Raw genomic sequence first — 15,662 nt, 5'->3', positions numbered from 1 at the left:
ATATAAATGCGGGGGTGCCCCAGGGTTCTATCCTTGGACCTCTATTGTTCCTGATATTCATAAATGACCTCCCCGACAAAATTGCCTCTGAGATAGGTATATATGCTGATGACACTACACTCTATGGCAGCCACGACAGGAAGACGAATGAACACATTTCTAAAGAAATGGCAGAAACACCAGATGAAGATCTCCAATCTGTGGTGGAATGGGGACAAAAGTGGTTGGTCGCGTTTAATGCTGCCAAGACTAAACTAGTTTCATTCAATAATTACAAGAAACCCTCTCTACCACCTATAGCAATGGCCAACGACTCTTTATGTGAGAGTACATCTTTCAAACTCCTTGGCCTAACGTTCACAGGAAACATGAGATGGAACAATTACATTGAAGGCATTGCCAGGGCCGCTGCAAGAAAGGTGGGCTCTCTCTACCATGCTAGACAACTACTAACACCCAAAAATATCCTGTACCTCTATAAGGCCACCATTCGCCCATGTATGGAGTATTGCTGTCACATCTGGGCTGGTGCATCTGCTACTAGTCTCTTGCTCCTCGACAAGGTTCAAAAGAGAGTCGCAAACCTGATAGGCCCTGAACTGGCATCTAAGCTTCAGCCTCTGTCCTATCGACGAAATGCTGCATCTCTGCCTTTTCTACAAGTATTTTAGTGGTGAATGCTTTGACGAACTGCAATCACTTGTGCCCCTACGACGTGAGCACCCTCGACAAACCTGACAGGCTGCTAAATCCCACCCCCACACTGTAGAGATCCCTAGATGTAAAAGATCTTTTTACTCCAATAGTTTCTTCCCCAGAACCGCTAGACTCTGGAATTCCATTCCAGGTCCCTGCTTCCCCAGCAGTACTGACATGCAGAAGTTCAAGTGTAACGTGAACCGACATCTTGCTGCCCAAATCCCTACATAGTACCCCAGTAGTTGTTGGCCCTGATAGTAGCCCCCTACACCAAAGTGGCAATTTGCCTTGTTTGGGGTGAAAATGGAATAAAATAAATTAAAAAAAAAAAAAAAAAATATGTGTGTGTGCGTGTGTACATACATATCTAAGGTTGAGTTTTTTTTCCTGCTCTGATACTGATATTAAACACCTACTTTTTCTATTTAAAGATTATTAAAATAAACATTTTAAGAGCAACTACATGAATGTTAACTGACTTGCATATTCCTTTGAAAAACAGGCGTTAATTACTTATTCATTTTTTTATGGTTTCTTATTAGATGATTATGTTCATTACAGCATTACACTGAATTCTATTTAAGCAAAGTTTCTACATTCTGCAGAACTGCATAGAATTTAAGATGAAAACGTTTGAAAATATCTATACCTATACATAAAAGTGATCTTGTGTGTGTGTGAAAGAGAGAGAGGGGTCTCTACCAAACTCCTCTCTGAATACTTGGTCTACAGAGATGTATTTTGATATATAGAGTATTTGGACCTGTAGCATACTTTCGATTAAGTTATTAGCTGGTAAAATTCCTGCTAAGGGATCAATATTAAAAATAAAAAACATTGACCATTGTCTGCTATAAGTCGACTAAACCTGTTTTCTTTCAGTGTATGCACTCATTAAAAATTATAGGTTAAACAATGTTATTTTTGCTGTGTTTGTATGCGTATGGATTTAGGTCATACACTAATGGATAAGGCTGGGGAGTTGTGTTGATTTTTATTTTAGCTGATGACACACAAGGATTTTTTTTTAACTTTTGACATTACTATATATTAGGTACAATATAATAATCGATTGAAAATTTGCTCTATAATAATAAATACGAAATATGCATTAATCTATATAATTAGAAAACTCAAATGACCTTGTAACGATGTATTTAACCCACTTTCCGGTTTACGACATCTGGTTGCGCATGCGCGCATAACCTGCGCACTGAAATATTAATGTTATTATTTCGAAATTATTATTTAACATGGGAAGAGTGGGGTTTAAAATAAATTAAACGTAATACAGAAATGAACGATGTAAAAAAAAAAACAGATATATAAAAATTTGAATTTAACTATAATAAGTATTATGGTATCTGTTTAGTGCACATTTACCTATAAGTATGACCAGCCACTTATAATTCAGTAACTGTAAATTTTTTTTTTTCAAAATTAATCAATTATAATAAACAGAACGACTCATAGAAATCTATCTATATTCTATTTTCATTTTAATATACTTTCAAAGAAATGTTTCTGTTATGTCAAAAAAAAAAAAAAAACTCCTACTTTCTTTACATCACAAGTGTCACGCTCATACATGAATTCCATAGCTAATATAACATACTTACCCAACGGGTCACGGGTAGTCTAGTTAAATATAATATTTAAGCGTACTTTACGACCGGACAATGCTGGGCGGCCTGCTAATATGTGTGTGTGTGTGTGTGTGTGTGTATACATTGTATTTTGATAAAAAAATTCATGGCACTATAAACTGAGTATTAATATAAGACAATAAAAATTATGAAACAATTATATTATTAATTCATTTAAAGTCCAAAAACAAAGAATTATAACAGTGATTTTTAAGATTCCATAGAATAAGAAAAATCTTTTATGTTCCTTGGCTTTTGAACTTTTGATGAAGAAATTTTGTAAATTTTTTGTTTTGTTATATGTATATATATATATATATATATATATATAGGCAGCAAGTCATTATTCAAGCACGTCTGATTGAACACGACAGAGTTATTCTACACAGCCTCTTTTTAACCTGATTTCATTTAACACCGGGACGAATATACTAACAGTATTTAATAACTAACAAGAAACTAAATAAACAAACTATAACATACGAAAATCGAAATTAAAAATAATTCGCCTCTAATCATCCTGGACCCACCTTAACCAATAAAAAATAAAAATAAAAAACTATAAATACAGCAAAGCTCAAAGGAAAAGAAAGAACCCGATAACAACAACAACAATCGCTCCTGATGATAATCAGATGCACCGATAGAAAGTGCTTGAGAATAATAGGGTTAAACAAAAACTTTTGGGCGCCATTTTATACACTATGCCAGCTGAAATAAAGATCGTTCAACGAATGGAAAAGATATCCAGAAAAATCAGAAAAAAGAATAAATGTCGTGTTCAATCAGATGTGCTCGAAAAATATATTATATATTATATACAAAGAAAAACTGAAAATTCTTTGTTTATCAATATTTCATCCTAATTCAAAGATTTTCTCAATCGATCGATTATGTAAGACATCTTGTAGGGAAAGTGGTGTAAAAATAGCTAGCATTGATCTAAATTTAAGTTTTATTCAATTATTTATTAGTTTACTGCTTAAAAGGAAATAATTGTAGAACCTGTTACATTGTTTAATTGTATTAGAATTTGAGTATTGACTTAATTCATTCCACTAATTTAAAGATCAATGTCTTAAAATTTTTACTTCTACATATTTCTTTAAATCAATAATATTAAAAAACGTCTTTGAATAAAGACAAAACGTTGATGAACATACACAATTACATTTATTTTCTCATTATGTTGGATTAAATTCCATAATTCGGTAAAATCTTTGAATCAAACAATCTTGCAACACCTTAAGTGTGATTTTCACAACATTTCGGTCGATGTAACCTTCGACCTTCAGGTGTATCCTGTCGAACTAAAGAAGGTCGGAGATTACATCGACCGAAACGGTGTGAAAATCACACTCATGATGAGAACAGTAGTCTGATGAATCCAAATAATGCGAATAACCAATCCTCATCTTGTGAAACTTCTTTCTGACCAACAGTATGAATTTAGCCAAGTTATCTCACAATGCATTCACCATACACTGAACAAGAGTATGAATTTAGCCAAGTTATCTCACAATGCATTCACCATACACTGAACAAGAGTATGAATTTAGCCAAGTTATCTCACAATGCATTCACCATACACTGAACAAGAGTATGAATTTAGCCAAGTTATCTCACAATGCATTCACCATACACTGAACAAGAGTATGAATTTAGCCAAGTTATCTTACAATGCATTCACCATACACTGAACAAAGCTGGTGAAGCCAGTGCAGTAGTGCTTGATATATCCAAAGCCTTTGACAAGGTCTGACATGAAGGTCTTTTCATTAAAATTTGTACGTTATTACAAGATATTTAATATAAACATATCCTTCTAGGTCAAAAGAAATATCTAAGTTGTCCTCGATAGCCATACATCTAAACAACATGACCATTAATGTGGGTTGTGTTGCAGGGGTTGATTCTTAGATCGTTATTATTTCTGACCTCTGATGCAATTGTGCCAATGGGTATGTTTACTGATGATACCATGTTATAGTCTCAACATGTATCAAACAAACAAAAGAAAAAAAGAAAGCACGCACATGTACAGGGCAATCACTGAATGCTTATAAAATGACCACCAGTCTGTAATAGAATGGGGGCATAAATGGATGGTAACATTTCATGCTAAGACAAATCTCCTTTCCTTTAAAACAATTACCATGTCTAATAGCACTATCCGAGAGTTCATCTTTTAAACTACTTAGCCTAACATTCACGGGTGCATGAATTGGAACAAATACATAGAAAACAGGGCTGCTGCAAAGAAGGCGAGTTCCCTGTATGGAACTAAAAAGAATCTCAGACATACTAAAATCTTATATTGCTACAAAGACATCCTTCGCCCATGCATGACGTACTGTTGTCACATCTCGGTGAGTACATCAACCACTAGTCTCAGCTTCTTATACAGGGTTCAAAAAAGAGCCTTTCAGTTCCAAACTATCCTACCAAGCTCCAACATTTGTTGCATTCCAGTGTTAATTTTACAAGTACTTTAACAGTACAGTTCCAATGAATCTGATGCATTGATGCCCATCAATCTAATTACTCTTGGCCGACTCGCCAGTCAGCAAAATTCCACCCTTCACTGTAAGGGTACCCAGATGCCAAACAACTTTTTACTCAAATAGTTGGTTCTCTCAACTTACGTTTTGGAATTTGCTTCCTGATTAGTTTCCTTGAATGTAACGATGCAAGAAATTAAATGTAATGTAAACAAGCATATCACTACACAACTCCCCACTCAAAATGCCTTTGTATATATGGCCCCTTATCCACAGTAGACTCTTATTTATCAGTGGCAATTGTCTTGATTGAAGCGAGTAAAACTAAAAAAAACTAAAAGTACATTCATCTACACTTAACATATATTTTTAGAAAAACAAGTTAAATTACAAAGGGATTGGGTTGTTTGGGTGATATTCGACTGCAAATCTATAACTGTGTTTCCATGGACATAAACATTTGATACCAAAAACATGCTTAATCAAAAGAGAATTTTTTTATTTATTTTCGTATTCTCTGGCAGCCTTTAGACTCATTTGAAAGTAAGGTTTGAATGACAGGCAAAAAGTTTTCTTGTAAAACAATATCAAATATCATAACAAAACAAAAACTGAAACTAATTCTTAGTAAAATTTCAAATGTTTTATAGAATGAAAACAAAAATAAACAAAAATAAAAGATTAGAAAAAAAATGAAATAAAAATCGATAAACAGTAATAGTTTTCAAGATTTCATTTTGGGAAATTGGTATTCCACTCTCATACATACATACATACATATATATATATATATATATATATACATACATACATACACACACACACAGTCCTGGGCAAAATCATAAGACCACTTAAGAAAGTAAGCGTTTATGCATATTATCGAATTTTTAATCAAACCAATGGTTGAAACCATCGCCAAAAGGGAAAATATGATGGAAAAAAATGAAATCTGCTTCATTCGAAACCTTAACCCTGATCTAATAATTATTTTTTAAAAAACAAACATTTTCACCTGGTCAAAATAAGACCACTGATAATTTATCTAACAAAAGGCAATTATAAATTACTAAAAAGGGTCTCAGTATTTAGCATAGCCTCCATTATTACGAATTACTTAAAAAATTCTCTTCGGCATGCTTGCGACTAAGTTTTTTATCAGTTGCGAAGGAATTTTATCCCATGTACTGAAAACTGAATCAAAAAGTTCCTTTAACGAATCATACTGGGTTCCATCCTTGAACACTTTTTTGCCATCCATCCACAGAGATTTTCAATGGGATTGAACATGCTGGATGATCTAACAATTTTATATTATTGGAAGAAAAGTGTTCTCGTGCTTGTCGAGAAGTGTGTATCGCAGCGTTGTCTTGCTTGAAAATCAAATTTCTTCCACACAGACGTGGACCTTCAGTTCTGATAGAAGCATTTTCAAGCATTGAAATGTACTTCAATGATGTTTGCCGGCCTTTCACTACTTGCAACTTTAGGGTCCCAGCTAACGAGAAAACACCCCAGATCATTAAAGACCCTCCTCCATTATGCAGAGTTGAAAAAGTCTCTTTGGGCAAATTTTTATCATGCCAATAGTGTTGAAATCCATCTGGACCATCTAGATTAAACTTTTTCTCATCGGAGAAAATTACATTTTCCGACTTCTCTTCATCCCAAGTCTGATATTTGGCGGCATATTTAAGTCGGTTAGTTTTGTGCTATTCAAGAAAACGTGGTTTCTGAAGTCGCTTTAAATGATTGAAACCCTTCATTTTCAGATGCCTTCTGATGGTTTTAGGACTATATTCTGCTGCTGTTTGGCTTTTCACTCGACTTGAGCTCATACTAGAGTTATTTTTAAACTTCTTCTGATACGGCGATCCAGTGATGGGGTTATTTTTTTTGGTCGAACTAGACTCTTTTTGTGCCCATATTGATTTGGATTTCTTAAAAAATTTGTGATGACGGTTTTGCTACGATTCACTTCATTTGCAATGGATCTATGGGAGAGTCCACCCCTATTAAGATCAAAGATCCTTCCTCTCTCAAAATCTCATAATGGTTTCCCTTTTGCCATTTATAATTTAGTAAGATGTTTCTTATCCACTAACAAATTGCTTTTAGTAACATAGAAAGCTTTTCGTATTCATTTTTTCAAAACTAGCCGATTTTATTAAACTGGTCTTATTTTTTTGACCAGGTGAAAATGTTTGTTTTTTAAAAAATAATTATTAGATCAGGGTTAAGGTTTCGAATGAAGCAGATTTCATTTTTTTCCATCATATTTTCCCTTTTGGCAATGGTTTCAACCATTGGTTTGATTAAAAATTCGATAATATGCGTAAACGCTTACTTTCTTAAGTGGTCTTATGATTTTGACCAGGACTGTATATATATATATATATATATATATATATATATATATATATATAGCTATCTCATTATATATATATATATATAATGAGATAGCTATGTGTATATATTTGTACATTCAAGATTTACTCCTAACCCTATTGAATACTATGAATTTCAGAACACACCTGTTATGCATAAATGGTTGTAATGTGGGCTATATTTATTTCAATTTAATTTCATGCAAAGGGAGCATAGAAATTCCCTTGTGAATATTCAGATACCATATATTTTTGTCTAATTTTAACAATCGGTATTATACATCAATTAATATATATTACTCAAATTTCAGTTTCTTTAGAGGATTTTAAATGATATTTTAGGGGGCATAATTATGAAAACAACAATATACATATATTACACACACAGAACTAACCTACACGCAGGCTTTCAATTTTTCTGTGATTATTCTTCTTTTAATTTTTATTTCTTTTAAACGCCAATACTTATCTATTGAGAAGAAGAAACATGGAAACCAGTTTGTGTGTGTGTGTTTGTGTGTGTGTGTGTGTGTGCATTAACTAAAATAATTCTTTTGGGTGATGTCTAAATAAAATACCAACATGCAACAAAAATATCAGAGCAGCCATTGCAGATACAATAACCTTTATAAACATTACTGAATGTGCAAAAATTCGATAGCGCTTTTTTTAGGACGCCCCATGTAAGCATCTTCAATGTGAGACTGAAAATGTCTTTTTGTTTTTGCATTCCAGGAAAGTCTGCAAAATTATTCTCACCTACAAAAAGAATGCTGAAAGTCACTCCTTCCATTATGGAATGTTCCTGGTGTTTAATTGGGAAGAGTTTTTAAATACCTATTTATATAGAGTTAGAAATATGTACATGTTTATACATTTGTATGTTCAGGATCTACTTCTAAACGAATTAACTGATCATTAAGAATTTTGGTACACAGCTACTAGGACCAAGGTATCATGATATAGGCTACATTTAGTTGAATTTACTTTTATGCAAAGTGGCCCAAGGAGGAGTGGAAGCACTTTAAAAACTCAAGAAACCTTTGATTCTGTGAAATTTTAATAATGAAATTGAATAATAATTTAATAAATATTCTCCTAATTTCAGTGTCTTTGGGGTATTTTAAATGTTTTTTTTAGGAGGAATAAATAATATGGACAAAATCTCTTCTTTGAAAATTCAAACATATTAGGTTTTCATTGAATTTAATCCCTAGTCATTAAATACAAATTAAGGAACATTCTTTGAATGTCAATTCCTTAAGAAATTAAGATTAAACCTTAACTGATAGATATTTTACAGAATCAAAATCACGTAACAGATTTTGATTAAGATTTTAGACACAAGATTTAATATCATTATAGCTTTTGTTTTAATATTTGTATCAAAGACAAAATTAGTGCAAAACTGTTCTGTTCAAAGAATTAAATTTACCCGTCATGAAACACGTATTCTAATTTATTAGTGAATAATTCTACCAGTAAGACTTCAGTTTATTTCTTAAGTCATAAAATCTCAAAGAAACTACATTTTAATAAAAATGAGAGAGGGAGAGAGAGGTGGTAGTAAGAGAGAGAGAGAGGTGGTAGTAAGAGAGAGAGAGGTGGTAGTAAGAGAGAGAGAGGTGGTAGTAAGAGAGAGAGAGAGGTGGTAGTAAGAGAGAGAGAGAGGTGGTAGTAAGAAAGAGAGAGAAGAAGAAGAAAAAATAGGGACAGAAAGCCATTATAACTAACAAATTTAATTTTGTTTCAGAATTTTTAAAATGACGATTTGTAATTTGTATTATTTGAACCACTTTTCTAAGCTTGGATATTAATCTTCAGATGCATCTTGTTGAACTTGAGAATCTAAATATTTTCAGGGGTAGATTATTCTCATTCTGTCATTCACGAGCAAGTAGAATTCTTAGGTAATTTTTATTTTATTTCTAGTACTGCCTGTAGTGAGGATAAAACTTTTAGCCTCCAGAAAACTGTCATGCAGAGCTGATTACCACTTAAGTAGGGCACGGTGACTACGTGGCACAACTGATAAAGTTGTGCAATGTAATAATCAGTGTTAATTGATAGCCGGGGGTTACATCAGCATCACGCGATGAGAATAACATCCAAGAGGAGAAGAGTAGTCTGAATAATCCAAATTTAATTGTCTTTTCCTTGCATAAAATTTTCTATGAAAATCTTTTGTATAAAATTCATTAATAATATTTATATTCCCCAGCCAGATCGCTTTGTGAATTTAGAATGAAACATTCGGTAGAGATCAAATTCAGTGCAGAATCTGATCTCAGTCAAAATCTTTACACTGAATCAAATAGTGGATATTTATCAAAGAGAAACCAAGTTGTTTTGTCAGAAGTTTTATATTTCTTTGAGTTGATGGGTAGCGTGTATGGTGAGAGAATTCCATGTTGTCAAGAAGCAACATCGGATTCCCTAATGGATATTTGGGAATCTAACAGGGCATTAAAAAGACAAATTTCTGATTTGTCTGGATCAGTATATCCGAAAATAAAGAGAAAAATGGATCCAGGGCTTTTAGAGAGAGAGAGAGAGAGAGAGAGTATCACATTCTAAAATATTGTGCTGAGGAAAAATTTGTGAAGTAACATTTTTTCTTTTTAGTTTATTAAAAAATATATGTATAATTGCTTTATTCTTGAATCACAAGTTACTTCTTTTTTCTTCTCCTGAACTGCACACCTAGTGACGTGAAGTAAACTTCATTTTAACAACTTAACAGTGAATTTTGTAGAATAGCTTCACTACTAATGGAAAATTAAATTATGAAAAAAAAAAAAAAAAAAAAAAAAATGCCAATGACCTAATTTTGTGAGTCATGTCGAATTAAGGTTGGGATCAGACGGCTTAAAAATTGGAATAAATGCCTTTGTGGAATGCATTGCAGAATGGTGGACAACTATTTTTATGAGTTTATGTGGAGTCACACATAATAGGAAAACAATTTTATGCAAATACTGAATGACATGAAGCGAGTTGAATAAAAAACATTGATTTTATTTTTATTTCTTGCATGACAGGGATATATTTTAGTAGATAAGATACCGTTTTACAAACTTCATTAAGATAATTTAATGTCTTAAAGTCAGAAACCTTTTGATAACATCAGCTCAGAAGGAGACTATCCAAAAAAGAATGTTGCAACTTGACAAAATGACTATTTTGTCTTGCTGATTAATACCAAGAATATGTCTCAAAGAGTGCATAGAAAAGCTATCAAATGGAATATATATATAGTGTAACCTAAAAATCACAAAAGTTCTAACAGCACATTTTGCTGTTTCAAACCATAACTCAGGCTGACGATTTCCTTAGAGAATCAAGAAAAAGGGTTTCCATAAATACATTTTCATACTAACACACACACTATATATATATATATATATATATATATATATATATATAGAGAGAGAGAGAGAGAGAGAGAGAGAGAGACAGAGAGAGAGAGGTAAAAATAATAAATATTTAAAAAATATTGTTAAAATATTATTCAACAATTACTGGGCCTTTATAAGAATTTATATTAAGCTGTTGTTGAACACTGTGTGACTAAGCTTATTGTATATTCCCATGAATTTGAATCCTTTGATTAGTAGTAATTATTACTTCCTACCCTGAAGATTATGTAAACATGAAACACAGGTGTGTAAGTAAAAATAATAAATATTTAAAAAATGTATATAATATTTATGAAAAGTTCTTTGATAGTTTAACAAGTCACAAATACTTTTTTTGTATATATTTTATGAGAAATTTTAATTTTTTTAAAATCATTTCAAATAAGGGACACTCTTTCTTTATAAGAAAGAATTTTTCTTTATACGTGTTGTGTTGTGGGACAACAGTGAAAATAAGAACAATCAAGTCAAGGTTCGGTTAAGGAACAAGTGTATTAACAATAATGTACAAAGATAGGAAAGCGTGTATGTCTGCTGGGTACTTGGCTAGCAGTTGAAGTGCAGTCGCATCTCTCTCACCGGTGTTGGAATTACTAGCGCTATTTATAGTGCTAATCGGCGTAAATTCCTCTGTTCAAGGAAGGCCGGTATAACAATAAGGGGGGAAAAAAATTCAATTTATTTGCATAATTTTATTCTAAAAATTGATTTTGAAGCAATTGTAAAAACAATCTTTATATGGCACTGTATTCTGATTAGCTAAAACTATATATATATATATATATATATTTAATTTAAAAAAACAAACAAACATGGCATCATCTCTTACTTGTTAAGTTCTGTTTGAGCTTTTATTTGGTAGATCTGAATCTAATATTTATTAATTATTCTACACCCTCAATCAAAAATGGCAAAAAAAAAAAAAAAAAAAACTATATTCAGCATCTGAATTGGTGAATTTAAAAATAAGAAATAAAACGTTTCAAACTAAAATTTTAAACAAAACAAGAAGTAAAAACGAAACAAGTACAAAAAAACGTTTCAAACTGTAAAATTTTAAACAAAACAAGAAGTAAAAACGAAACAAGTAAAAAAAGCAGAACAAAAAATAAATCAGTATATGAAACAGAAAAAAAGAAAACATCTCATTATAGAAATAGATTGAAGGCAGGAAGGAGGTCTTATTTGCTTTCTGTATTTTAAATTTTTACACATAGGTCTTTATTAGTTAGGTATGAAAAGTTTTTTTTTTTTAAATAATCTTTATAAAAGGGATTTTTTAAAGCAATTTTAGATGTAAATAATATTTTTTAAATTATCTGTATATTACTTTTAAAATACCTGAAAGAAAATAAAAAATGCAATTTTGCAATCGAGAATTAAACTGAAGAAAAATACATACATACACATACATATATATTATATATATATGAATTTAAAGACAAAAAATTCCCCTTACCTTTTTTGTATTTACTTGGTCAGGAAATCCTTTAAATAACTCCAATGTGGGAATAATCACCATTAAAAAATTTTTTCTTTTTTTTTTTTTTTTTTAAATCAGTAAAATATTTTTTTCATCCATAAATCAACACTATACAGACATTTACTTATTAATCTTATGTGAACAAAGGCTTTTTACATTTTTAAATGTTGTAAGAAAGAATATTTATAAAATTTGGACTATTAAACTAATTAAAAAATAGCTCTAATGAAATGGTCATTAACAAAAAATTACACTATTTAAAATGTAATCCATTAGGGGAATTATTTTATTAGTGGACAATTAAACAAAAAAAATTCACCTTTCTTTAATGGGTAAGTCAAGAAACAAAGGGAAATTACTCTTTTTAATGGGTAAGTCAACAAGAGTAATTATTTTATTTGATGGGCTGATTTTTTAAGCTTTACGTGCTCAATTTTCCATTTTAACCTGTTGTTTACATGTTTCCAACTGCTATGCTCATCATAGTAGTTATATTAACAACTACTGTATTCTTCGACTTTCAAAAATCACAAAACTAAGAGAAAAAGCACCAAAAGAAGGCCAGAGACTAAATTGGCTGAAATATAGCAACCACAATGAAAACAAAAATCTGAAAACATGTTAGCACTACATCTAAATTTTAACTTGCAAAAGAGGATTGATGCAGTTGTCAGACGGAGACATTTTCAGGTTCCTATTTACTTGCCCACTCATGAGAGCAGAATTCAACAAAGTTGGTTTTTAATGTGAGGAAAATTCAGCTCATTCAAATAAAAATTATCTCAGTCTAGAAGGATTTTTGGCACTTGTGCATTTCTATGAAAGAACCACTTTCTTGGTTTTCAGTTCGGAGATTTGGAGAATACACAGCAGGGGCAGACAACTTTTATTCATTACAAACAGAAATAATTTGACTATTATGAAAAAAAATAAATGTTTTCTCAAAATTCACACGCATTTCAATAATGCATGTTCAAAAATATTTATAAATCTTAAGTCGTACATTTTGATAATATTGCAAACAATAAAATTTAATGATTATATTTTATTAGTTACAATTTCAGTTTTGAATTTGTTACAAAATAAGATATCTATTTTGTGTTAAAAAAAACAATTTTGTGTTATTATTTGCTTAAATTTATTTTCATTCATTAAATATGTAAAAAAAACTTTCTTAATAAACAAAAAAAACATGCTTCAAAAATTTCATTTGTTTGCCCCTGCTGTGAACTCTCCAAATTGCCAAACTGAAAACAAAAAGAGTCGTTCCAAACAAGTGCTGGATATTTTTTTTTTTTTTTTTTTTTTTACTGACAAAGGTCAGAATAAATGAAATGTCGTATCAGAACAAATACTATGCTTTGATAGTTGAGTGAAAAGCCATAGCTGTTAATTAAAAAGAGAATTGGAATTGATAATAGTGACCCAACAATTTATCATTCATCCATCTCTCCCTCCCTTTAAACTAACTATTCTTATACAATTTCTAGTATGTTTTTTTCTTTTTTTTGTCTGGCTTTGACTTTCTGGGTTATTTTTATTTTGGGGTTTACAATAAAAAGAAAAAGAATGAAAATAAAACAAAAGTGAAACAAATGAAATTCCTAGCTTTTCAGAAAAAATAAACACTGATCATTAATATTTTCATTAAAAAAAAAAAATTTTTATGATGATTTATGTATGTTTTAACTGATTTTTTTTTTTTTTAAACTTGAAATTGCAAAAAAAGGATATTTCCACTCTACAATCCGTATACATAGTTTCCGGAGCGGATTTTTTAGGGTCAGACAGAACATCGACCTGGCCGGCCGAATGTTCTGCTGAGCCTGCTTCCGAATGTTGACCCGTTTCCGGGTCATATTATTGGTTACCGTTGTGGCAGCCAGCGCGGTAGCCCAAGCGGAACTGAGAGGTTTGGCAGGATCAGACCCGGCTTCGGGACCAGAGGCGGAGCTAGTAGCCGCCGGTTGAAGTAGCTGGTGCTGGCTAAAGTTCTGGAGCGACTGGGATAAGGAGCGATCTCCCAATGTCGTCCGATCTTGGCTGAGTATCCCACACGGGGGTCTTGTGGTAGTAAAACTACTGCTGCTACAGGCTGCACTATCTTTCTCATTATGTGCCAACCCTACAAAGAAAAGAAAAGAAAAGATGTAAAATGTGAAGTTATCATGTTATATCAATATTGTCTGAAATAAGATAAACAATATTTTTTGAAGCAGATTATACACACATATACATGCATTAAATATATTATCTCCATTTATATAGAAAAAATACCTTGTTTATGTGTCTGTCTGTATCTAAGTTTGTTCCCATTGGACTCTGAAATGGTTGGGTTGATTTCTTTTGTAATTTCACACAAATGTACTCAATGTGTTTAGGAGTGTTCTTAGATAAGTTTTTTTTTTTTTTATCTAATACTCTAATAAATATCGAAAATTGATAATTCAAAAATCCAATTAAAAAAGTCTGATTTTGACCAAAGTTAACACCTTCATACAGCATAACATGAGTGCATTTGAGAAGTTTTATTACTGCACAAGCAGAAGGGCCTGACATATAAGATCAACAGTAGGTTCTTTAATAAAACGAGCGCATTCGAAATGAAGGTTTCTGTTTAGAGCAAAATTGAAGCATGATACTTGACTTTTGCGTTTGAATTTTAATTTATACTATTATATAAAAATAACTTTCTGAAATCAACAGTAGATTCTCTACAGTGCAATATACACTACAATGCATTGTGGACCAAGTCACTGCAGTGAGGCATGTGAAGTTTACTCTCTGAGCACCGCAGTATGTTCCTAACTAGATCAATCGATTTGATTGAAAAATGGGCGATTTCATGATTTAAATGACAATAAAATTATTAAAAATGTGGAACATTTGTTGATCCTCATTCAATCCTGAGAAACGTTGAGTCTCCCTGTTGCTGATTGATAAAAGTGGAAGGTCCCTCAAAAGTTTTTACTTCCCAACAGTAAAGAAAAACAAAACCAATATATTAAACCATAAAGAGTCTCCAAAAAATGCTGGTCAGGTATAACAAACAAAACAGATTTCTGTAATTACTTTCTTATTTTTGTTCTAATAATATTTTTAATATTTATTCTAATAATAATGCTTAATAAAAGAGACATATGTGAATACGTCATTATTAAAAGTAAAAATTAAAAGAAATAAATAAATCAATACAAGAAAAACTGTTGGGAACCATTTTTTGCTGTTTCAAAATAATGGATGCTAGCAGATTTCACATTTCATACCAGATTTGATTTCACTCAAAAATTCTCACTCCTCAATGGAAAATAAATAAATCAATAAATAAAAAAAAGAAAAAAAAAACAATTTATATTGCGATTTTTTAATCTTTTATGAATAGCTGAAAACAAAAAATGAATTACTTGGCGATTCTTTGAAAAGTTAAAAGATTTGGAAGTTCTTAAACTGTTGGATAGAAAGTTATTTAGAACTTGAAATTGTTTAATAAATACTCTTAAGATCACAGAGGAATTCATATTTAATAATCT

General features: G+C 31.4%; 1 protein-coding gene across 16 annotated transcripts in view; it reads right to left on the bottom strand.

The window, feature by feature from the left end:
* LOC145303601 (muscle calcium channel subunit alpha-1-like) overlaps positions 1-15,662 on the bottom strand; it is a 1,244,232-nt gene that overhangs the window by 715,352 nt on the left and 513,218 nt on the right. For all 16 annotated transcript variants that reach the window (XM_080145164.1, XM_080145154.1, XM_080145170.1 and 13 more), the window contains exon 2: positions 13,867-14,257. In XM_080145164.1, the coding sequence (XP_080001290.1) occupies positions 13,867-13,991 (125 nt within the window). In that variant the 5' untranslated portion in view covers positions 13,992-14,257. The remainder of the gene's footprint in view (positions 1-13,866; positions 14,258-15,662) is intronic.

The sequence above is a fragment of the Euprymna scolopes genome, chromosome 19 (assembly GCF_053919585.1).
Source record: "Euprymna scolopes isolate OS-2025 chromosome 19, ASM5391958v1, whole genome shotgun sequence".
In the NCBI taxonomy this organism is placed as follows: domain Eukaryota; kingdom Metazoa; phylum Mollusca; class Cephalopoda; order Sepiida; family Sepiolidae; genus Euprymna; species Euprymna scolopes.
This window is presented reverse-complemented; position numbering and strand designations above follow the sequence as displayed.